Below are 24,530 nucleotides of genomic sequence, written 5' to 3'. Positions count from 1 at the left end.
TCGCTACACTCGCATTAACATCTGCTAACCATGTGTATGTGACAAATAACATTTGATTTGATTTGAGTTGATATAGCCTCGACACCTCCATAAAGCTGAGTGACTCAGCCATATAGCCTCGACACCTCCATAAAGCTGAGTGACTCACTCATTCATGGCTTTGAATCCAAATAAATAAGTAGCAATAGACTCTTGCCAACACCTCTCTGTATTTTGATACTTTGTGCAAGGCAATTGATCAGCATTAAAAAACGTTGTGTATGGGGCTTTCCGAGTGGCGGTCTAAGACACTGCAGATGCTAATTCAATACCTGTGCCAGCCGCGACGGGAAGACCCGTGAGGTGATGGTGGGCTTTTGGTTTCTCTCCCTCTAAAAACATAAATAAAGAATGCTAAATGACAAACTGGCTTTATTTACAAATGAGTAAGAATGTCTCACCCCATGTTCAAGAATGGCCTTTTTCTCACTTACTTTAGGTTAGTTGAAAACTAAATAATCTCCAAAATATATATATATATATATTTTAAAGCAATTATTATTACAATTATTAATTATTAATTTAGAACTATATAAAAAAAATATATTCTCACAGAAATATTATTAACCCTGTTTTTCACAAGCGTAGCAGGCTGTGAATTCTGCAAACAAAGTTTCGAGGATGGGCTATTAGCAGGACAATATATATTGGTCATATTGGTTATGGCTTCCGAGTGGCGCACAATGGGATTGCCTTGCAGTTCTCCAGCGTTATCCACTGAGATAGCGATGGGCGCGGGGACCCCCACCTCACCCCACTGGGTAGTACAAGGAAACACTTGAAGGGACATTGCACTGATAATGGCGCTGACTAGGGAAACGCTCCCGATGTTCTTAGTGCCTGTCTGCACGTTCAACCTAAAACAATGTAACTAATAATGCCGCGAAAAATGCCCCTTAGATATGAAGTCGGAGGGCAGATATTATTACATATTTAAGCATTAGACCTCTCACTAAAGGCGACACTCAAAAGTTCAACTTAAATCCGAAAAATGACATGAAAAGCACACATTTGTAAATCCCAAACTCTAAAAGTAATTGGAAGGTAGATACAAATTATTTGTGACATTGTGGTTACAATGAAGAATGTAAACAAGATGTAAACAAGATGCTGTGTTTTTATTTACAGTAGTGATGGACAGCTGGAGGCATTTTGAAAACAGGTTTTCAAAAACTTGTTTTTCACAAGTGTACTGTAGTACAGTAGCAGGTGTAGAACTATTAGCAGGACAACATACTCTTTATAGCCTGGCTACTGTAGGTATGAAAATCCCTCAATTTACAATGTATTTGATGTTACATTTCCCGGGACCACCCATACGTAGAATGTATGCACACATGACTGTAAGTCGCTTTGGATAAAAGCGTCAGCTAAATGGCATATATTTCATATATATATTTATATATATTTTACATTTCTAACTAAAACAGCAGTACAGTGTTTCTTCATCAACATCTTTATGCTTTCGTTAATAAAATAACGAGAAAAAAGTCTACCAGTATTTTTGTAATGTCTCCAGTCCTTGAACATTGTAGAATAATAGTGAAGACAAACTATGAAATAAAACATATGGAATCATGTAGTAACCAAGAAAGTGTTAAACAAATCTAAATATATTTTATATTTGAGATTCTTCAAAGTTGCCACACTTGATGACATCTTTGCACACTCTTGGCATCCTCTCAACCAAAGCTTTTGAAGGAGTTCTCACATATGCTGAGCACTAGTTGGTTGCTTTTCCTTCACTATGCAGTCCAACTCAGCCCAAACCATCTCAATCCGGTTGAGGTTAGGTGATTATGGAGACCAGGTCATCTGGTGCACCCCTCCATCACTCTCTTTCTGGGAAAATAGCTTTTACACAGTCTGGAGTGTGTTGGGTCATTGTCCTGTTGGGAAGAAAATGATAGTCCACTAAGAGTAACCAGATGGGATGGCGTATTTCCGCAGAATGCTGTGGTAGCCATGCTGGTTAGTGTGCCTTGAATTCTAAATAAATCACAGACAGTGTCCCAAGCAAAGCACCCCCACACCATCACACCTCCTCTTCCATGCTTCACGGTGGGAACCACACATGCGGAGATCATCCTACTCTGCATCTCACAAAGACATGGCGGTTGGAACCAAAAATCGTACATTTAGACTCATCAGACCGAAGGACAGATTTCCAGCTGTCTAATGTCCATTGCTCGTGTTTTTTTGGCCCAAGCAAGTCTCTTCTTGTTATTGGTGTCCTTTAGTAGTGGTTTCTTTGCAGCAATTCGACCAGGAAGGCCTGATTCACACAGTCTCCTCTGAAAAGTTGATGTTGAGATGTGTCTGTTACTTGAACTCTGTGAAGCATTTATTTGGGCTGCAATTTCTGAGACTCGTAACTCTAATGAACTCATCCTCTTCCGCAGAGGTAACTCTGTGTCTTCCTTTCCTGCGGCGGTCCTCATGAGAGCCAGTTTCATCAAAGTGCTTGATTGTTTTTGAGACTGCACTTGAAAAAACGTTCAAAGTTCTTGAAATTGTCCCAATTAACTGACCTTTATGTCTTAAAGTAATGATAGACTGTCGTTTCTCTTTGCTCATTTGAGCTGTTCTTGCCATGATATGGACTTGGTCTTTTACCAAAAAGAGCAATCATCTGTATACCCCCCTACATTGTCACAACACAACTGATTGGCTCAAACGCATTAAGAAGGAAAGAAATTCCACAAATTAACTTTTAACAAGGCACACCTGTTAATTGAAATGCATTCCAGGTGACTACCTAATGAAGCTGGTTGAGAGAATGACACGGGTGTGCAAAGCTGTCATCAAGGCAAAGGATAGCTACGTTGAAGAATCTGAAATCTAAAATATATTTTGATTTGTTTAAAACCTGTTTGGGATAGGGGGCGATATTTTCACGTCCGGATGAAAAGCGTGCCCTAAGTAAATTGCCTGCTACTTAGGCCCAGAAGCTAGGATATGCATGTAGTGATAGATTTGGATAGAAAACATTCTAAAGTTTCTAAAACTGTTAAAATGATGTCTGTGAGTATCACATAACTTATTTGTCAGGCGAAACCCCAGGGACAAACCATCCAGGTTTTTGAGGTGACTGTATTTTCAATTGGGTTTCTAGGGGAATCTAGATTTCTGAGGCATCTTGTTGCAGTTCCTCTGGCTTCCACTAGATGTCAACAGTCTTTAGAAATTGGTTGATGTTTTTCTTTTGAGTAATGAAGAAGTAGCCCTTTCCTTTCTGGGAGTCGAGCCATGTGGACTGTTTTGTTTGCGCCCTGGAGCTCGCTCCACATTCATTTTATCCGCTATTGAACACAGTATATTCCGTCTTAAATTGTATCGATTATTTACATTTTAAAATACCTAAAGTTGGATTAGGAAAGTTGTTTGAAATGTTTGGACCACGTTTACAGATAACCTTTTTTACATAATTTGTAGTCATGTTGGGCGAGTTGGAACCGGTGTTTTTCTGAATCAAACGCGCCAAATAAATTGACATTTTGGGGATATAACGATGGAATTTATCAAACAAAAGGACACTTTGTGATGTTTATGGGACATTTTGGAGTGCCAACAGAAGAAGATCTTCAAAGGTAAGGCCTGAATTATATAGTTATTTCTGAGTTTTGTGTCGTGCCTGGCGGGTTGAAATATGATTTTCATGTGTTTGTTTGATGGGGTGCTGTCCTCAGATAATCGTATGGTTTGCTTTCACCGTAAAGCCTTTTAGAAATCTTACACAGTGGCTGGAATAACAAGAAGTTCATCTTTAATTTGGTGTATTGCACTTGTGATTTTATGAAAGTAAAATATTTCTAATAATTCAATTTGAATTTCGCACTCTGCAATTTCACCGGATGTTGTCAAAACATTCCGCTAGCGGAACCCCTAGCCGTAACAGGTTTATCACTTTTTTGGTTACTACGTGATTCCATATGTGTTATTTCCTAGTTTTGATGTCTTCTTTATTATTCTACGATGTAGAAAATAGTACAAATTTTAAAAAACCCTGGATGAGTAGGTGTGTCCTTTTGACTGGTACTGTATATGATGGTGTGTATAGACATTATTATATGATTATATGATTTATTCGGTCAAAGTCCACATCCAAGACCAAATGTATCTACTGTGTGTATGACCAACAGTAGTACCATGAACACAACAGAGGCGGGCGAGAGATAAACAGGTAAGTCACTTTTTTGTGTTTAGGAGGTAAATTCTGGCTATTTTCAGATATTTCATAATTATAGATGCTGTATATTATGAGATGCTAATATAGATGTCTTAAACAGTACAACAAGAAAGCTGACAAAAGTGTCAAATCTCAAACCAAAACTTGTAGCTACTCAATGATAATAGTTAATTGTCTTATAAATAACTGTCACAAACTTCCAGAATATACTTTGTTTATGTACTATTTCATACTTTTGAGACATTGAATCAAAATGACTGAAAACTATGACATTAAAACCCACCTCAATCAAAACAAAGCAAGTGCACCTACAGTTACAGTATTATACCTGAAAAGGTTTTGAATCTAAGAGTTCTGTGAAATGATTGATCACATTGCATGAGGCTGATGTTGGTTCAATACATTTCTTCTGAGTTATAAGGAAACAATCGTAGAATTCCAGTAACGTGTAATCACTGTAAGGCAGTCTGTGGAACTGACCCTTGATCCTATAAACACTGGCAGACAACTTTACTGCATGGCTCAATTGTTATTGTTCTTGTGAAATAGTACATCTCTCTCTCTCTCCCTCTCCCTCTCTTTGTCTTTATCCCTCTCTCACCCTTACTTCCTCATTTCTCTCTCTCTTTCTCTCTCTCGGTCTCTATTTCTCTCTTTCTCTCTCCCTCCCTCCTCTCCATAGACCGTAATGCAGCAGCCTAATAACCACAGCAGCCGGTCTCCTAAGGTGAAGAAAAGGACCCTCACCTGATGATGATGATGTCATCTATTGCTGTCTCTCATGACACACTATTCCCTATATAGTGCACTACTTTTGACTAGAGCCCACTCTGACAAGACCGGCTTTGTAGTAAACACTAGGATTTGACAGTATAATCAGCCTACTAGTATGTGGATGTATTCTGTCTTTTCTAACCCTGTTTGTACTCCCACTGATGGTGATACAGGACAAGAGCCTGGAGACTGTGGAGGCTACCCACTCAGCACCCTGGAATAAACCACAACTCCTCAACAGCAAGGTGGGTTCGATTTCCAACCAGTAAACAACTAGCCATACCATCTTTTTTACATATAGGTTTAGAATCTGGGATGTTGGGCAATCCTATAGCAAATGAGGGCACATCATATTAAATAGATTATGACTGGGCTGGGCACACCCATAAATGTTATTTTTGGTACTTTCCGCTATTTTGGATCCATCTGTAATTTGGGTCTTGCCTGTACCACTTCTACAGGGGAGGGACTTTGAGAAATGGGATGCACACCATTCAGAACCATGGAACAAGCCTCGTCTCAACAACACCAAAGTGGGTTCTATTGACAAAAAAACATATCAGGGAGAGGATGATATTGTGTGTTGTGTGTTACTAACCTACCTGGGTGGTGTGTTATATTAACCTACCTGGTGTGTTATATGAACCTACCTGGTGTGTTATATTAACCTACCTGGGTGGTGTGTTATATTAACCTACCTGGGTGGTGTGTTATATGAACCTACCTGGTGTGTTATATGAACCTACCTGGTGTGTTATATTAACCTACCTGGGTGGTGTGTTATATTAACCTACCTGGTGTGTTATATTAACCTAGCTGGTGTGTTATATTAACCTACCTGGGTGGTGTGTTATATGAACCTACCTGGTGTGTTATATTAACCTACCTGGGTGGTGTGTTATATTAACCTACCTGGTGTGTTATATTAACCTACCTGGGTGGTGTGTTATATGAACCTACCTGGTGTGTTATATTAACCTACCTGGTGTGTTATATGAACCTACCTGGTGTGTTATATTAACCTAGCTGGTGTGTTATATTAACCTACCTGGGTGGTGTGTTATATGAACCTACCTGGTGTGTTATATGAACCTACCTGGTGTGTTATATGAACCTACCTGGGTGGTGTGTTATATGAACCTACCTGGGTGGTGTGTTATATGAACCTACCTGGGTGGTGTGTTATATGAACCTACCTGGGTGGTGTGTTATATGAACCTACCTGGGTGGTGTGTTATATGAACCTACCTGGTATGTATTATTAACCTACCTGGTGTGTTATATGAACCTACCTGGTGTGTTATATGAACCTACCTGGGTGGTGTGTTATATTAACCTACCTGGGTGGTGTGTTATATTAACCTACCTGGTGTGTTATATTAACCTACCTGGTGTGTTATATGAACCTACCTGGTGTGTTATATTAACCTACCTGGGTGGTGTGTTATATGAACCTACCTGGTGTGTTATATGAACCTACCTGGTGTGTTATATTAACCTACCTGGTGTGTTATATTAACCTACCTGGTGTGTTATATTAACCTACCTGGGTGGTGTGTTATATGAACCTACCTGGTGTGGTGTATATACCTGGTGTGTTAACCTACCTGGTGTGTTATATTAACCTACCTGGGTGGTGTGTTATATGAACCTACCTGGTGTGTTATATGAACCTACCTGGTGTGTTATATTAACCTACCTGGTGTGTTATATTAACCTACCTGGTGTGTTATATTAACCTACCTGGGTGGTGTGTTATATGAACCTACCTGGTGTGTTATATGAACCTACCTGGTGTGTTATATTAACCTACCTGGGTGGTGTGTTATATTAACCTACCTGGTGTGTTATATTAACCTACCTGGGTGGTGTGTTATATTAACCTACCTGGGTGGTGTGTTATATGAACCTACCTGGTGTGTTATATTAACCTACCTGGTGTGTTATATGAACCTACCTGGTGTGTTATATTAACCTACCTGGTGTGTTATATTAACCTACCTGGGTGGTGTGTTATATTAACCTACCTGGGTGGTGTGTTATATGAACCTACCTGGTGTGTTATATGAACCTACCTGGGTGGTGTGTTATATGAACCTACCTGGTGTGTTATATGAACCTACCTGGGTGGTGTGTTATATGAACCTACCTGGGTGGTGTGTTATATGAACCTACCTGGTGTGTTATATGAACCTACCTGGGTGGTGTGTTATATGAACCTACCTGGTGTGTTATATGAACCTACTTGGTGTGTTATATGAACCTACCTGGGTGGTGTGTTATATGAACCTACCTGGTGTGTTATATGAACCTACCTGGGTGGTGTGTTATATGAACCTACCTGGGTGGTGTGTTATATGAACCTACCTGGTGTGTTATATGAACCTACCTGGTGGTGCGTTATATGAACCTACCTGGGTTGTTTTGCTCACAGCCTGGCCTAGAACATATGCACACGTTCCAGGAGTGTCTACAGCTCATCGAGGAGCTAAGCAAGGAGGTGAAGGACATCAGTAAGGTACGACAATCTCCACCTGTACAGATGTAGGATCTTAATTTCAGCCAGTTTTCTACAGCAGGAAAATAATCCTGCAGCAACCGAAAATGTGAATTATTGTGTGAATTATTATTAATGGAGATCTTTGAGGGGTTGATGTATTTTTTGTAAGGACGAATCAAGTATTACGCTTCGCAGTGGAATATACAAACTTCAGAAGCCTTTTTAAACCTCAAATACAGTACAACTTTAAAATGTCCTGCATTGCAGGAAAGTTCTCCTCTATACGAGGGATCAAATTAAGTTAAATTAAATTATCTGTGCACGTAACTCTAACTTTCACAATCTCACAGTGACATAAACACATAGCTCTATGGAAAAGTTTGCATTCACTCGCACAGTTTGTCAAACCTAAAATGTCAATACAGTGATCAATATGTGACCTCACATCTACATCACTTCCATGAATATAACATCACTTCCTTGCTTGCAGCTTGCCAGGAGAAGAGGGGTGACGGGAGGAGAAGGTTCCACAGCATCACCTAGCTTGGAGAGCAGCCGGAGTCTCATTCTATTGTGGGCCAAGGAGCTTGACCAGGTAACACGGTGACCTGGCTAACAAAATACAATAGAAGTAGTGTCACACAGTGCATTTGGAAAGTATTCAGACCCCTTCCCTTTTTCCACATTCTGTTATGTTTCAGCCTAATTCTAAAATTGATTAAATTATTTTTTTTTCTCATCAATCTACACACAATACCCCAAAATTTGATATTTCTGTTAGTTTTTTATATACATTTGAACAAATTTCATTTGCTTTGTCATTATGTGGTATTTTGTGTTGATTAATGAGGGGAAAAAACATTTAAATCATTTTCAGAATAAAGCTGTAAAGTAACAAAATTTGGAAAAAGTCAAGGGGTTGAATACTTTCATAATGCACTGTGTGTGTTTTCTGTGATCAATTTCCGTGATAGATTTAGTGTGTTTGGTTGTCATTACATTTCCTGACCTCACATATGTCATATGAACACAAATGTTGGCTCCATTCTCAGGGTAATTTACGATAAAATCACCTTCTTATTTAAACTATACAATTGTTCCTTTGTTCTCTCAGCTCCAGAAGACATCCACACCAACAACAGAGGTTCAAATGATGAGAGGAAAGAGGAATCCAGGCGGAGGAGAGAAAGACAAAAGTTTGGAGAAAGAGAATCAGAGAATATTGGAATGGGCAACAGAACTGAAGAATGTATCAGAGGTGTGTGTGTGTGTGTGTGTGTGTGTGTGTGTGTGTGTGTGTGTGTGTGTGTGTGTGTGTGTGTGTGTGTGTGTGTGTGTGTGTGTGTGTGTGTGTGTGTGTGTGTGTGTGTGTGTGTGTGTGTGTGTGTGTGTGTGTGTGTGTGTGTGTGTGTGTGTGTGTGTGTGTGTTTGAGAGAAGCTGAGCGAGAACTGTGCTGCTGTGTATAAAGCGTCACTGTATGTGAGAGTGTGTAAATGCAACCCAAATGTGTTCCCAGGTGTGTGGGCTATCAGACGAGGACCTGAAGCGTCTGTTGGGAACGCGGGGGGTCAAGGAGTCTAGGCTAACTGGCGTTCTGCCATTGCTGGAATTCATTGCCTGGTCTGTACTGTCAAATGACACTGAGGTGAGAGAAAAGTGTGTGTGTGTGTGTGTGTGTGTGTGTGTGTGTGTGTGTGTGTGTGTGTGTGTGTGTGTGTGTGTGTGTGTGTGTGTGTGTGTGTGTGTGTGTGTGTGTGTGTGTGTGTGTGTGTGTGTGTGTGTGTGTGTGTGTGTGTGTGTGAGAGAGAGAGAAAGGTATGTTTTGACTAATTCTACCCTAGTAGACTTTCTAGGTTGCTGTAGCCATGCAATATAAACACTCCGGCAATTCATCTCCCTGTTTGTCGTGTCAGGAGGACGTATCAAAGCTGTGGTTGACAACCAAACAGAGAGCATGGAGAACTGGTGAGAGCTCACTGTTGAATTCCCCATCCTGTTTTCTCTCGCTCTCCCTCCCCCTCTTTCTCTCACTCTCTCACCACCCCCCCCTCTCTCTTCCTCACCCAGTTATTATTGCACTAATCTCTTCTTCTCATTGCAAATAGGAAGCCAAAAGTACATCCCTAATTCTGTATGGCAATGGATTCACAGTGCTTCAAGTAGGAAGAAATAATAACTAACATTTATCACAGTAACACATGAAATTACATTGAAGTCATGCTGACATAAATATTTTCATTTTTCAATAAATTAAGAATCACTTAATTAATGAAACATTGAGTATCATGTTGAAGGATTTTGAGAGGAAACAATCAAGGCTGTCACTGAAAACCTCTCATGCTTTCCTTGATCTCCACCTCTCTCTCCACCTCTCTCCATCTCTCTCCACCTCTCTCCATCCCTCTCTTCACCTCTCTCCATCTCTCTCTCCACCTCTCTCCATCCCTCTCCAACTCTCTCCATCCCTCTCTCCCCCTCTCCATCCCTCTCTCTACCTCTCTCCTTCCCTCTATCCACCTCTCTCCATCCCTCTCCAACTCTCTCCATCCCTCTCTCCCCCTCTCCATCCCTCTCTCTACCTCTCTCCTTCCCTCTATCCACCTCTCTCCATCCCTCTCCAACTCTCTCCATCCCTCTCTCCCCCTCTCCATCCCTCTCTCTACCTCTCTCCTTCCCTCTATCCACCTCTCTCCAACTCTCTCCATCCCTCTCTCCCCCTCTCCTTCCCTCTATCCACCTCTCTCCTTCCCTCTATCCACCTCTCTCCATCCCTCTCCAACTCTCTCCATCCCTCTCTCCCCCTCTCCATCCCTCTCTCTACCTCTCTCCTTCCCTCTATCCACCTCTCTCCAACTCTCTCCATCTTTCTCTCCACCTCTCCATCCCCCTCTCTACCTCTCTCCTTCCCTCTCTCCATCTCTCTCTCCACCTCCACCTCCCTTTCTCTCTCCATCTCTCTCCACCTCCACCTCCATTTCTCTTTCCCTTTACCTCCACCTTTCTCCACCTCTGCAGCCCAAGTGCGTCTGGAACCCCTCACCAGCCACCCCTGGCTGGCCTTCTCAGATGACAACCTTGAAGTGTGGGAGGCCCCCCAGAGGCGTGACACCATAAACTATCCCCTCCGCTTCGACTCCTGGCCCTGCGTTCTGGGATGCCAGGTAGGGGGATGAGTTTGATTAATCAATTCAATTAGCGAATCAGAAATCAAAAACAACCAAGTTAAGGGACATTTTTCGTCGCTGGACAGAGAAGTGAGTTGAATTAAAGAAGATTCTGTTTTGATTCCATATATGTGTGTTTTTTCTTGTGTAGTATACATCATACTTTATTTCGTAGACAACACTCAGATTTATTAGTAATATTTTTGGGGTTGATAAATCATTTGATCAGCCCTAGCAACTATCAACTCATCCATTGTGAAAAACTTGTATTGAACTACTCTCCTCTACTACAAGGCCATCAACACAGGAAGGCACTACTGGGGAGTAGAGGTATCCCCCACAGGCAGCTGGAGACTGGGATTGACATCGGTAACTGCACCCCGGAAAGGTCGGTTCCCCATGACCCCAGCAAAGGGCTACTGGACCCTGTGGAGGAGCGCCCAGAACAACCTGTGGGCCTGTTGTGATGACCCCCTGACCAAGCTACCTGTCTCAGCCCTGCCACACCTAGTAGGGGTCTACCTGGACTTTGAGGAGGGACAGGTTTCCTTCTATGATATAGAGAATAGGTCCCATATCTATACGTTCACTGATACGTTTAAGGAGAAGGTGGTTCCTGTGTTCGGCTGTCTCGACGGCGAAACGAAGATCAGGATTGTGCCATGGCCAAAGATGCCATCTGCATCGGCGTCTGGTGTTAGATAAAGCTGCAATGTGTTTAAGATTGATTTGCTATGCAATTTTACATCACCAGCCAGAATATGTCAGGCTTGTTTTGTTGTGGAAAATCACTGTTTCTCTCGTGAGAGAGATTATATTGAATTACACCAAGCATTTTCCTTTTTCATTTCACCTTTTTGTAATGATATTACAATTGGAACACAATAAACAGAAAACTATGACAGACTGTTTGTTTGTTCATTTTAGATACCATCATGATCAAAGATCCGGAACCGTATTCTCTGTTAATGTTTCCGTCTAGCGTGGGGGGAACATTTATTATGCGCACACAGCTACGTCACGTCATATTTCCATAATGGCGACGCCTATGATGGAACTTCCCAAGATCTCTGTGTTTGACCCACTGAAGGGTCTCCTGCTGACCTATTTCATGCCAGAATCGTGTTACGACGAGTTTTTCATAAATTTTTACTTTCTGGATGGTAAGTAGCAGTTTTGCACCGTTTTCTAGCAAGGGCTTCAACGTACAATGAATGAGCTAACGCTAACTACCTAACTTGCAAACACATTTATTTTTTCTCGACATTTCACAATGTGTTACTAGTGTCTTTTACGATGAGATGTACTGGATATCAAGAAATGATATTGGATGGAATGTACATAAGGAGCTATCGAACCCGCTAAAATAGTTAAAGATAGAACAGGGGCTAGTTAGTGGGTATTTCGTTTTGTTGTGACAGCGTTCAGTGGTGGGGCTATCTATCCACAGGGCATCACATGGCTGGTTATCGCCACTGTCCCAATCCATCTCAGTTTCTCAATAACGACAGATATGAGAGTGTCGTATCTCTCTTGTAATACCAGTTTAATGATTGTTGTTTTCTGTCTGTAGTACCATGTCTGAAGATTGTGCTGAGCAAAGGTCTGGGCATCGGAATCATCCTGGGGTCTGTGATGGGTAAGACTAAGATTCTGTCTCTCTGTGTGTCTCTCGCTATCCTTTTCTCTCTCTCACTCCCACTATCATTCTCGCTGTCTGTCAGTCTCTCTCTCTCTTTGCACGTACAAAGCATAACTCCCTCTGCCTCTCTCTCATATAGATGGAGAGATATTCACAATAAAGTCATTAAGGACAGATATAGATAATACATGTAACCCCCCTTACAGTGAAGCTGCCCCAGATCCTGAAGCTGATGGGGGCTAAGAGTACCGAGGGTCTGAGCTTCAACCCTGTCCTGCTAGAGCTGCTGGCTATCACAGGAACTTTGACCTACAGCATCGCTAACAGCTTCCCCTTCAGGTACTGTGGTAGTTGTACAGACAAGAGACATGGACATAGACATGCATAGACAGACACGTGCACATACGGCCAGACAGACATGCAGAGACCCACCAGTTAACATATTTAGTGTTTTCTTCTTCAGTGCCTGGGGTGAGGCCCTGTTCCTCATGTTACAGACTGTAGCCATCGGGTTCCTCATCATGCACTATGGAGGCAACACAGTCAAAGGTAAGACACACACCTCCCCAACGTGAGGACTGACGCTCACTAGTAACACTGCTTCTTGAGATTTACGGTGCAGGATGTGAAGTTGGCATAAGACTATCTGGCATCATAATCAGTGGCTGTTGTTATTGTCCTCACCCCTAGGTGTCCTGTTCCTGGGGGTGTATTTTGGCCTGGTGGCTCTGCTGCTCTCCCCCTTCACCCCAATGTCTGTGGTCATGGCCATGCAGGCCTCCAACATGCCAGCTATCATCATCGGCAGGGTACGTGGAGTGTTAAGTAAGCAATAGGGCCTGAGGAGGTGGGGTGTATTAGGCTTTATAACATATTTAGCTCATTTATGTGTAATAACATAATAACATCGTTAAAACACAATAACATCGTTATAACACTGTTTAAGGACCACGTTGGATAATACTTGTATTTAACATTTTCATGTGTTCTCTGTGTTCTCTAAATACCCTGGGTACCAGTCTGTTCCGCTAACATTCCTCTAGCCTGGGTACCAGTCTGCTCCGCTAACATTCCTCTAGCCTGGGTACCAGTCTGTTCCGCTAACATTCCTTTAGCCTGGGTACCAGTCTGTTCAGCTAACATTCCTCTAGCCTGGGTACCAGTCTGTTCAGCTAACATTCCTCTAGCCTGGGTACCAGTCTGTTCAGCCAACATTCCTCTAGCCTGGGTACCAGTCTGTTCAGCCAACATTCCTCTAGCCTGGGTACCAGTCTGTTCAGCCAACATTCCTCTAGCCTGGGTACCAGTCTGTTCAGCCAACATTCCTCTAGCCTGGGTACCAGTCTGTTCAGCCAACATTCCTCTAGCCTGGGTACCAGTCTGTTCAGCCAACATTCCTCTAGCCTGGGTACCAGTCTGTTCAGCCAACATTCCTCTAGCCTGGGTACCAGTCTGTTCAGCCAACATTCCTCTAGCCTGGGTACCAGTCTGTTCAGCCAACATTCCTCTAGCCTGGGTACCAGTCTGTTCAGCCAACATTCCTCTAGCCTGGGTACCAGTCTGTTCAGCCAACATTCCTCTAGCCTGGGTACCAGTCTGTTCAGCCAACATTCCTCTAGCCTGGGTACCAGTCTGTTCAGCCAACATTCCTCTAGCCTGGGTACCAGTCTGTTCAGCCAACATTCCTCTAGCCTGGGTACCAGTCTGTTCAGCCAACATTCCTCTAGCCTGGGTACCAGTCTGTTCAGCCAACATTCCTCTAGCCTGGGTACCAGTGTGTTCAGCCAACATTCCTCTAGCCTGGGTACCAGTGTGTTCAGCCAACATTCCTCTAGCCTGGGTACCAGTGTGTTCAGCCAACATTCCTCTAGCCTGGGTACCAGTCTTGAGCTAACATTCCTCTAGCCTGGGTACCAGTCTTTAGCTAACATTCCTCTAGCCTGGGTACCAGTCTTTAGCTAACATTCCTCTAGCCTGGGTACCAGTCTTTAGCTAACATTCCTCTAGCCTGGGTACCAGTCTGTTCAGCCAACATTCCTCTAGCCTGGGTACCAGTCTGTTCCGCTAACATTCCTCTAACCTGGGTACCAGTCTGTTCAGCCAACATTCCTCTAGCCTGGGTACCAGTCTGTTCAGCCAACATTCCTGTCATCACTGTGTTTATGCTGTTCGCTGGCTCCCTGGCTCGTATATTCACCTCAATACAGGTATTTGTGAATAGGCTTTACATTACGTTTACATTTGAGTCATTCCGAAGATGCACTTATCCTGAGCGGCTTACTGTGTGTGTGTGAGAGTGTTAATGCGTCCTAAATGAAACCCTGTTCCCTATAGTGCACTCCTTTTGACCACAGCTCTATTGTTCCTGGTCAAAATCAGTGTGCACTAAAGGGAAAAGTCATCTTCTTTACACTCAGCTCGAGGTTTAGGTCAGGGTCAAAGAAGACACCAATGTTTCTGGCCGTAGGCTTTACATTGATGGTCAAATGACCTGGGTTATTTCCAATCTGGGTTCTATCAAGGTGAGGGGCCAAGTAAAACAACCTCTATAAAATGTGTCCACTGTATGTCAGAGTGTGTATATGCGTCCCAAATATGTATATGGGGCATGGTCAAGAGGAGTGCACTCTAAAGGGAAAAGGGTGCTGTTTGGGACTCCGTCTTTGTGATCCTGTCCTAATCCAACTTAAACTCTTCTTCCTGGTTTCTCTCTGGAAACGGGTGACTCCCTGATGGCCCTGACCTATGTCATATCCTCTTCCTGTAACGGCCTCATCGCTGCCCAGCTCCTGTACTACTGGAACAGGAGCTCCACACTGAAGAAGAAGACTGAGTAGACAGGACACTAAGGCAGTCTATAATGGGAACTTAGTTTTGAAGTAGCGCACTATATAAAGACTAGGGTGCCATTCAAGATGCAGACAATGACCGAGATATTATATACAAGTGTGTATGGATCTAATATGGCACCCTATAACTATGTAGTTCACTGCTTTTGACAGGACTATTGGCTCTTGTCGAAAGTAACACCCCATTCCCAATATAGTGCACTACTTTGGACTCTACTAGTGAACTATATATGGGGTGACATTTACCCAATGCAAAGACTCTGCAGGCCCCTACTATAGCCTAGCCGTGGACCAAATCAACTTCTATTCCCACTACCCAAACCAAGCTTTTTCCCAGTTAGAATAGTTCACAGAGAAATCTCCTAGGTTTTGTATCAGTGTTTTAGCTCAGGGAAGGAAGGCTTGACCCTCTTGTTAATCCATCTGAAATACTGATTCTACTAGTTGGAGGTGCCGACACACTCAATGCAATCTGTTTCTTTATACCTCCTCAACAATGTATTCCATTGTTCCAGTTATATTACATGGGTTGTTCTCGGAACAGACTCTAGAATGAGAACATTCTAGAACACAACCAGGAAGTTGGTTAATAGCTGTAATCAAGGGGTCAAGCAATAGAGAGGTACACTGTGAAATTCTGTCAGTATGTTTGAGAGAAAGGTTAGATATTCTTTAGAAAGGTTAGGTAGTTTGCGCATTGTGGCTTGAGTGCGAGCAAAGAGGTCTTGGCTGAAGTTGTCCCTGGACGCTCATCTTAGGCCAGTTCCTTCGGGGGGGGGGGGACATCAGCAGGCAATCAGAAGAACTGTACTGAACCAAACGGTTGTTAGTCTAAGATGCAGTCGCACCTTTTACCTTTTTTCTGTTTGTTTCTTCGTCCGTAGGATCAGTAGTTAAATCATTCAAATTTGATTCAGAATAAAACTGGGAGCAGAAATGTGGGCGCTTTGTAGTGTGATGTTGAAGTCCAACTTCTCTGTATAGTTTCAGTTTACCTGTTGAGATTGAACTTCTAATCGTGTTATGGTGCCTCTTGCGGGTTACGGTTCTGATGATGGTAAGAAAGTTGATTTTAAATGTGAACATTTAATCAAATATGTTTTGTTTTTGTTGGGACTGCTCCAGCGTGTCTGTCGTTGTGGGTCTTTTATCTAGAAGGATATTTATCTCAAATCCAGGCTGGATCACATCCGGTCATGATTGGGAGTCCCATAAGGCGGCACACAATTGACCCATCGTCGTCCGGGTTTGGCAGGGGTGGGCCGTCATTGTAAATAATAATTTGTTCTTAACTGACTTGCCTTGTTAAAGGTTAAACATCTTTAAAAAGGATCTAGTGTCACCAGTAGATGGAGACAAACTTCCACCCATTATTACATACATAATCTTAGTTCTCTCAAAGTAGAGGCATGAAGATCTTGTTCTCTGTTGATGCCTGGACTCACTACTTTTTAGCTTTTAATCGGTGAGTAATAAATATGTTATATAGATGAATTTGTCTCTACTTATACTCTCACAATTTTTTTCCCACAAACTTTATTATTACGTTTCTCCATTTCTCTTGTGATGTCATCCATCCTCTTTTTCTCACGCCCTCTTTACCATAACATTTTAATCTGTCTGTCCATCAATCGCCTTCTTTTCACTTTACCCTCCCATTGAATTGACCTCCCCCTTCTCTCTCTTCCTCCCTCTCTTTTTTTCCAGTCCCTGACAGCAAATTACCCACCCTCCAACTGACCCCCTGTGTCTGTGTGTGGTTCCAACAGCCCCGTGACTCTCTGTCCTCCATCACACTGACATCATCAAGAACCCCGGCAACCAAAAAGTCCCACAATTCTGATCAAATTTAAGACAACATAGGTTTCTTAAAAACCAACACAAAACTCACTTTTTTGAGATGGACGTTTTCCAACCGTGAATTCAACTTGAGAGTGGTTGTTACGGAGGATTATCTGTGAAATACACTATTTCTACAGTAAGCTACTCCACACCAAAACAGTTGTGATTACTTATACTGAATCTCTCAATTCAAAGCACTTTATTGGCATGGGAAACATATGTTTACACACCCTCCCTCTCTCTCCTTATCTCCCTCGTGCTCTCAGCAAAGTACTTCTTTCTCTCTTCATCCCTTTTCTCATCAGTTTCCCTCATGCTTTGTGTATCACTCACTTACCTGCTTTATTCCTGTCTTTCTATTACAGAATGAAAGAGAGAGAGAGAGAAAGGAGGAGCCAAGCCACATGAGGGGAAATAGAGTAGAGAAATGGGTGTCTTGGAAAGAGAGAGAAACGCTGGTTTTAGCATGCCAAAGAGTAGCAGAGTAGCAGAGGGAGATCGACAGAGGCATTGAAGAACAAGAGTTTGGAGAAAATTAGAAAATAAAAGGAACTTTTCATTGAAAGAGAGAGCCACAGCAGGCATATCTGATTGTGATTGTGCAGCTGAATGGCGGAGATGCCGAGCTTCAACTTCGTTAGGCCGTACCAACTGTTAGATGGATTCCTCTTGAGGGGTCTGACAGCTTCAGAAGAGGACAGTTTCATTCCACTGTGCTTGACACATGTCTATGGTTCACATACACACACTGTGTCAGCCTATCTTTATCTACCTGCTGATCGCTAGGCCTGCATTTCCCATCTACCCCTATCTGGCCATCTGTGGATGACACTATCTCTGGCAGAACACACCATTGCCCCACCTCAGTGGGGGAGTTTTGGTGAATGCCTTAGCTAGCTGATAAGAGTCAAGCCCATTCATCTCTTCCAATGGTTTAGTCTGTTCAGTCACAGGATTAAGATCAAGTGTAGCAAAATTTTCCTCTCCCTTGTTTATCCTATAATCATAAAAATTTAGGTTTGCACCATCCGTGTTTCAGTATGAACACACTAAAACAAAAAAAATTGCTTATCTCCACGAACCATTCCCCTCTCTCTCCCCCCACTTAATTCAATTAAAGGGCTTTCTTGGCATGGGAAACATATATTAAAAGTGCCAAAGCAAGTGAAGTAGATAAACAAACGTGAAACAAAAGTTAACAGTAAACATTACACTCACAGAAGATCTAAAAGAACCAAAGAGAGTGACAGCTATAGGGGAGGAAATCAGGAAGGTGATCAAATCAAAAATGTATTTGTCACGTGCGCCGAATACAACAGGTGTTGACCTTAAAGTGAAATGCTTACTTACAGGCTCTAACCAATAGTGCAAAAAAGGTATGAGGTGAACAATAGGTAGGTAAAAACAACAGTAAAGGTGATGGAGTCCAGGTGAGTCTCCCGAAGCGCAGGTGCGCGTAACAATGGTGGCCGGTATGACGGTCGCCAGAGAGGAGTAGTGGGAGTAGACGTGACAGCTGCAGGGCGCCGACCAGACCAATCGCTTCTGCTAAGGCGAAGGAACCTGTAGAGCCAGCTGAGCTGCGGGAACCTGTAGAAACCAGCTGAGGCGTGGGAGCTAGTCGAACCAGCTGAGGCATGAGAGCCTGGCAAGCTGGCTGAGGTATGGGATCCCGACGAGCCGGCTGAGGTATGGGATCCCGACGAGCCGGCTGAGGTATGGGATCCCGACGAGCCGGCTGAGGTATGGGATCCCGACGAGCCGGCTTAGGTATGGGATCCCGACGAGCCGGCCGAGGTATGGGATATCGACGAGCCAACCAAGGCTTGAGAACCTGTCAAGAACTTCTCGAGCCATCTGAGGCAGGGGAGCCTGACGAGCTAGCTGAGGCATCCCCGGTAGCTTCGGGAATGAAAGCCTGACGAGCTAGCTGAGGCATCCCCGGTAGCTTCGGGAATGAAGGCTTGACGAGCCAACCAAGGCTTGAGAACCTGTCGAGCCAGCTGAAGCAACCTCGGGTTGGTTCGGCAGACACCCTTGGACCCGACATCACCAGTAATAAAGCAATAAAAAAATCCCTGTTGCTTCCCTATTATTCTGTAACAAGCACGCTAGAAGTCGGGAAGCAAGTACAGGGAGTGAATTTAATAATAAATGGAACAAAACAAGCAACACGAGTAGAGTACAGACATATAACACAGGAACAGAATCAATAACGCCTGGGGAAAGAACCCAAGGGAGTTACAGATATAGAGGAGGAAATCAGGAAGGTGATGGAGTCCAGGTGGGTCTCATGAAGCGCAGGCGCGCGTAACAATGGTGGCAGGTGTGTGTAATGATGCGTAAACTGGCCACAACGAGTGCCAGAGAGGAGCGGGAGTAGACCTGACAACACAGAATATATTTTTGCAGAATTCTGCATGCAGAGTCAATTTGGTGTTTGTTCCATTTTTAACCGCACACTTGTTTGTGTACATGGATTATATAATGTCAGATGTTTTTCAACCGACACCACTTTATATAAATTTGTATAGCAGACCCTCAGGCCAAATTGAGTCAAGCTTTTTTCACATCAACAAAGCATGAGAAGACTTTGCCTTTGTTTTGGTTTGTTTGTTTGTTTGTCAATTAGGGTGTGCAGGGCGAATACGTGGTATCTCGTACGATAATTTGGTAAAAAGACAATTTGACATTTGCTCAGTACATTGTTTTCACTGAGGAAACGTATGAGTCTGCTATTAATGATAATGCAGAGGATTTCCCCAAGGTTGCTGTCGACGCATATCCCACGGTAGTTATTGGGGTCAAATTCTTCCTCAGGGTCGTGGGGTGAGACAGGGATGCAGCTTAAGCCCCACCCTCTTCAACATATATATCAACAAATTGGCGAGGGCACTAGAACAGTCTGCAGCACCTTGTCTCACCCTACTAGAATCTAGAGTCAAATGTCTACTGTTTGCTGATGATCTGGTGCTTCTGTCCCCAACCAAGGAGGGCGTATAGCAGCACCTAGATCTTCTGCACAGATTCTGTCAGACCTGGGCCTTGACAGTAAATCTCAGTAAGACAAAAATAATGGTGTTCCAAAAATGGTCCAGTTGCCAGGACCACAAATACAAATTCTGTCTAGACACCATTGCCCTGGAGCACACAAACAACTATAGATGCCTTTGCTTAAACATCAGCACCACAGGTAACTTCCACAAAGCTGTGATCGAGCTGAGAGACAAGGCATGCCATCAAAAGGAACATAAAATTCGACATACCAATTAGGATCTGGAAAAAAATACATGAATCAGTTATAGAACCCATTGCTCTTTATGGTTGTGAGGTCTAGAATGATGATGTTAAAGAGTTTAAGTATAGGCAATTGGAATTTGTGGTCTGTATATCTGATCATTTCATTGAGGATACCATCAACACCACAGGCCTTTCTGGGTTGGAGGCTTTGTTTTTTGTCCTGTAGTTCATTCAATGTAATTGGAGAATCCAGTGGGTTCTAGTAGTCTTTAATAGTTTATTCTAAGGTTTGTATTTGATCATGTATATGTTTTTGCTGTTTGTTATTTGTTATAGGGCCAAAATGATTGGAGAAGTGGTTTACCCATACATCTCTGTTTTGGATAGATAACTCTTCGTGTTGTTGTTTGTTTAGAGTTTTCCAATTTTCCCAGATGTGGTTAGATTCTATGAATTTTTCAATTACATTGATTTGACTTCTGACGTTCTGTTCCTTCTTTTTCCGTAATGTATTTCTGTATTGTTTTAGTGATTCACCATAGTGAAGGTGTAGGCTCAGGTTTTCTGGGGCTCAATGTTTTTGATTAGATAGGTTTCTCAATTTCTTTCTTAGGTTTTTACATTCTTCATCAAACCTTTTGTCATTGTTGTTCATTTTCTTTGGTTTTCTGTTTGACATTTTTAGATTTGATAGGGAAGCTGAAAGGTCAAATATACTGTTTAGGTTTTCTACTGCCAAGTTTACACCTTCACTATTACAGTGGAACATTATGTTCAGGAAGTTGTCTTAAAAGTGAATACATTTGTTAATTGTTTTTTGGTAAGTTTCAAAACTACTTTTGGTAGGTTTCTCTCTCTGACCTGTCTACCTCAGGACGTGTCTCCACTAGCTCATCAATGTTACCTCTCCCTCCTCTCTCTCTCTCTCACTCACTCACTCACTCACTCACTCACTCACTCACTCACTCACTCACTCACACACTCACACACTCACTCACTCACACAGACCGGTCTACCTCAGGGCATCAAATCAAGCTTTATTTATGCAGCACATTTCAGACATTGAATGCAACACAGATCTCTTTTAAATATGTCCACAGTTCCCCCCCACCCCCCCCTCAGATTCTCTGGCAGGCTATTCCAGAGGCTGGGGGCATAATAACTAAAGGCTGCCTCTCCATGCCTCTTGGTCCTAGGCTTTGGGATAGTTAAAAGGTCAGTGCCAGAGGACCTGAGGGACCTACTGGGTACATAACTTAAAAGCATGTCTGACATGTCTTGGGGTGAACAATCGTGGATTGATTTAAAAACCAATAGAATAATCTTTAAATTAATTTTAAAACTCTCAGGCAGCCAGTGCAGAGACCTTAAAACCAGTGTAATGTGTGCTCTCTGTCTGGTATGTTATGTTATTCAGTTGACCAATGGCTTTTCTGGGTATACCAGACAGGAGAGCATTACATTAGTCAAGCCTGCTTGTAATAAAAGTATGGATGAGTCTCTCTGTATCAGCCTGAGAGAGAAACAGACGCACCTTGGCAATGTTCAGGTGGTAAAAAGCTATTTTGGTCACATTCCTAATGTGTGATTGAAAATGTAGTTCTGAATCTAAAATAACACCTAGGTTTTTTAAATCTGGTGTTTAATATTTATTGCCCATGAATTAAAAAGTGCTGCTAGATTCTCTCTCTGTGCTTTGGCTCCAACAAAGAGTACCTCGGTCTTGTCTTGATTTAGCTGGAGGAATCACTAATACTGTCTAATAATGTACCAGTTGAGCTAAAATCCTCTGGTGACACAGAAATGTAAAGTTGTGTATCGTCTGCATAGCAGTGAAAATCAATGCTGTGCTTTCTGATAACACTGCCAACAGGTAACATATATAAACTGAACAGTACCAGACCCAAAATGTATCCCTGTGGAACACCACATGTGATATGTATTTTCTCTGAGTTATGCTCACCAAGAGTGACAACAATCTCTCGACCGGTTAAATAGGTCCTAAACCACTTTAGAACAGGACCAGCATGTCTCTACTACCTCATTAAGGTTAACTATCTCTCTATGTTTCTCCCTCTTTCTCTAGCTCTCTCTCAGACCTGTCTACCTCAGGGCTTGTCTCTAATATTTGGTTTGATTTGATTTACTAGCTCTTTAAGGTTACCTCTCTTGCAGATCTGTCTACCTCAGGGCTTGTCTCTAATATTTGGTTTGATTTGATTTACTAGCTCTTTAAGGTTATCTCTCTCAGATCGGTCTACCTCAGGGCTTGTCTCTACTAGCTCTTTAAGGTTACCTGTCTCTCAGACCTGTCTACCTTAGGGCTTGTCTCTACTAGCTCTTTAAGGTTACCTGTCACTCCCTTGACAAACATTTCCTCTATTAGCAGCATTATACCCCTGTCTAATGTGTCCCATCTGTCATTGTTGTGTGTGTGTGTGTGTGTGTGTGTGTGTGTGTGTGTGTGTGTGTGTGTGTGTGTGTGTGTGTGTGTGTGTGTGTGTGTGTGTGTGTGTGTGTGTGTGTGTGTGTGTGTGTGTGTGTGTGTGTGTGTGTGTGACTCAGACCTACACTACCTGGGAAACTTCAGCAAAACTTTTTTTGACCGGTCTGTCAGTGTGTACATACCACCCATGGTCTTAACAGAGAGTTGAAAATAGAACACAACATCAGGATGTTTGCCAACTTGTGGTGTTTGGTTGGTTATTATAAAATAATAAACAACACTAGTGACGCTTGTTAAATCACAGATGGTATACCAGTAGTCAATATAGTATTTTAGTCAGCAAATATCTCAAACCACACACTCAACAAGTGATTTTTTTCATAGTGGTTGGCTATTAAATTTCATCACATTCATACGATTATATATTTCGACATATCCATCCATATAGGTCATGAACCGTCAATCTGATTTCTATGTAAAATAGCCTTTTAAAAATACAGGTTTTTATTTGACTTTATATTTCATTTTAATTTTATTTTAATTTTTTCAAATGTATTATTATTATTTTATTTTATTTTAAGCCTGTCACATCTGTGAATGTGGAATGTGTTTTGTTGGTTGATTGAAAAACAAGAAAACTTAATAAAACTTTAAATTGAAAAAAAAAATAGCCTTTTGAGTGACTAAAATATCACCCATAATATTTGTTTTGGATAGAAATGCTTAAAATTGGAGAAAAAGATTGAAAGGCTGGCTGAGTGGGCGGGGAGGGTATATTCATGAGCTCGCCTTGACTGACAGCTCTTTGAAACACCTATGTCAAACTTGGATGCAGTGTCGCAGTAAAACCATATCAAGCAAACTTGAAATTGTATCAAAAATGTTTTATCCATCTTCCGTTTGGCATGTCTGTTGTGATGCGGTTCACAGCAGCACTGACTGATGTGTTGACTTCACCACTGCGTCTGACTGGTCACTTTGAATTATTATTATTATACCTTTATTTATACTCACAGACATCATTCAAACAGTTTTAGAAACTTCTAATTGTTTTCTATCCAAATCTACTAATAATATGCATATATTAGCAACTGGGACTGAGTAGCAGGCAGTTTACTCTGGGCACGCTTTTCATCCAAACGTGAACATGCTGCCCCCCTGTCCCAAACAGGTTAAGAAACTACACAAGACAAACAAAACAATCACAGATAACACAAAAAAATACAGCAGCAGATTACATCTAAACACAGGTTATTCCCCTAACAGTACAAGAACTTGCATTAGAGAACTTATTTGTATTGCTTTTAATCTTTTTAAATGAATTTATCTTATTAACACGTTGTTCTAGCTAGCTATTTGTGTAGGTAGCTATCAAGTAAACCCAATGATACAAGCAATACAAAAATAAAAATCCTCCAATAAATATTTAAAATGAGCAACAGGGGGACAAGAGTCTCAAGTTTAAGTTTAGTCTGCAGGCTATTCCATAAGCAAGGAGTATAACAGGAAAAGGCAGCCATGCCCAACTCTGTGGAAATCACATGGGCTTCAAGTGTAATCCATGCTTGAGACCTGGTTTTAGGAATTCTAATTCTAATATGGGGCGGCAGCATAGCCTAGTGGTTAGAGCGTAGTAACCGAGAGGTTGCAAGTTCGAATCCCCAAGCTGACAAGGTACAAATCTGTCGTTCTGCCACTGAACAATTCAGTTAATTGTTCCTAGGCTGTCATTGAAAATAAGAATTTGTTCTTAACTGACTTGCCTAGTTAAATAATAGTAAGAAGGTAGTTTATTCAGAAGTGCTTTATAGACAAACAGAGCATGTTGTTCTCGTCTCACGGAC

At 42.2% G+C, this 24,530-nt stretch overlaps 2 protein-coding genes and 1 long non-coding RNA gene across 9 annotated transcripts; all 3 read left to right on the top strand.

The window, feature by feature from the left end:
- Positions 1 to 3,572: 3,572 nt before the first annotated feature.
- On the top strand, positions 3,573 to 11,569 carry LOC127916164 (butyrophilin subfamily 3 member A1-like). 2 transcript variants are annotated; one of them, XM_052497562.1, is made up of 13 exons: positions 3,573 to 3,629; positions 4,182 to 4,222; positions 4,911 to 4,955; positions 5,176 to 5,247; positions 5,464 to 5,535; positions 7,437 to 7,520; positions 7,993 to 8,097; positions 8,617 to 8,760; positions 9,020 to 9,148; positions 9,417 to 9,468; positions 9,609 to 9,662; positions 10,519 to 10,664; positions 10,962 to 11,569. In XM_052497562.1, the coding sequence occupies exons 3-13, from the start codon at positions 4,917 to 4,919 to the stop codon at positions 11,370 to 11,372; spliced, it is 1,308 nt and encodes a 435-aa protein (XP_052353522.1). In that variant the 5' UTR covers positions 3,573 to 3,629; positions 4,182 to 4,222; positions 4,911 to 4,916; the 3' UTR covers positions 11,373 to 11,569. The 2 variants fall into 2 exon arrangements, with proteins under 2 accessions (XP_052353522.1, XP_052353521.1); XM_052497561.1 differs by lacking the exon at positions 3,573 to 3,629 and having other exon boundaries at positions 4,176 to 4,222; positions 4,836 to 4,955.
- Positions 11,570 to 11,666: 97 nt separating this feature from the next.
- LOC118368978 (mannose-P-dolichol utilization defect 1 protein-like) lies at positions 11,667 to 23,354 on the top strand. 6 transcript variants are annotated; one of them, XR_004822482.2, is made up of 7 exons: positions 11,667 to 11,830; positions 12,241 to 12,306; positions 12,516 to 12,648; positions 12,773 to 12,858; positions 13,000 to 13,134; positions 16,866 to 17,136; positions 17,366 to 23,354. XR_004822482.2 is itself a non-coding variant. In XM_035753492.2 (6 exons), the coding sequence occupies exons 1-6, from the start codon at positions 11,704 to 11,706 to the stop codon at positions 17,486 to 17,488; spliced, it is 654 nt and encodes a 217-aa protein (XP_035609385.1). In that variant the 5' UTR covers positions 11,667 to 11,703; the 3' UTR covers positions 17,489 to 23,354. The 6 variants fall into 6 exon arrangements, 5 of the variants coding, with proteins under 5 accessions (XP_035609385.1, XP_035609386.1, XP_035609384.1 ...); XM_035753492.2 differs by lacking the exon at positions 16,866 to 17,136 and having other exon boundaries at positions 13,000 to 13,118; XM_035753493.2 differs by having other exon boundaries at positions 13,000 to 13,118; positions 16,866 to 23,354.
- LOC118368979 (uncharacterized) lies at positions 14,403 to 16,097 on the top strand. The gene is made up of 2 exons (XR_004822483.2): positions 14,403 to 14,516; positions 15,096 to 16,097. It is a non-coding gene; the product is annotated as an uncharacterized LOC118368979 (long non-coding RNA).
- Positions 23,355 to 24,530: the final 1,176 nt, after the last annotated feature.

The sequence above is a fragment of the Oncorhynchus keta genome, chromosome 35 (assembly GCF_023373465.1).
Source record: "Oncorhynchus keta strain PuntledgeMale-10-30-2019 chromosome 35, Oket_V2, whole genome shotgun sequence".
Classification (NCBI taxonomy): Eukaryota; Metazoa; Chordata; class Actinopteri; order Salmoniformes; family Salmonidae; genus Oncorhynchus; species Oncorhynchus keta.
This window is presented reverse-complemented; position numbering and strand designations above follow the sequence as displayed.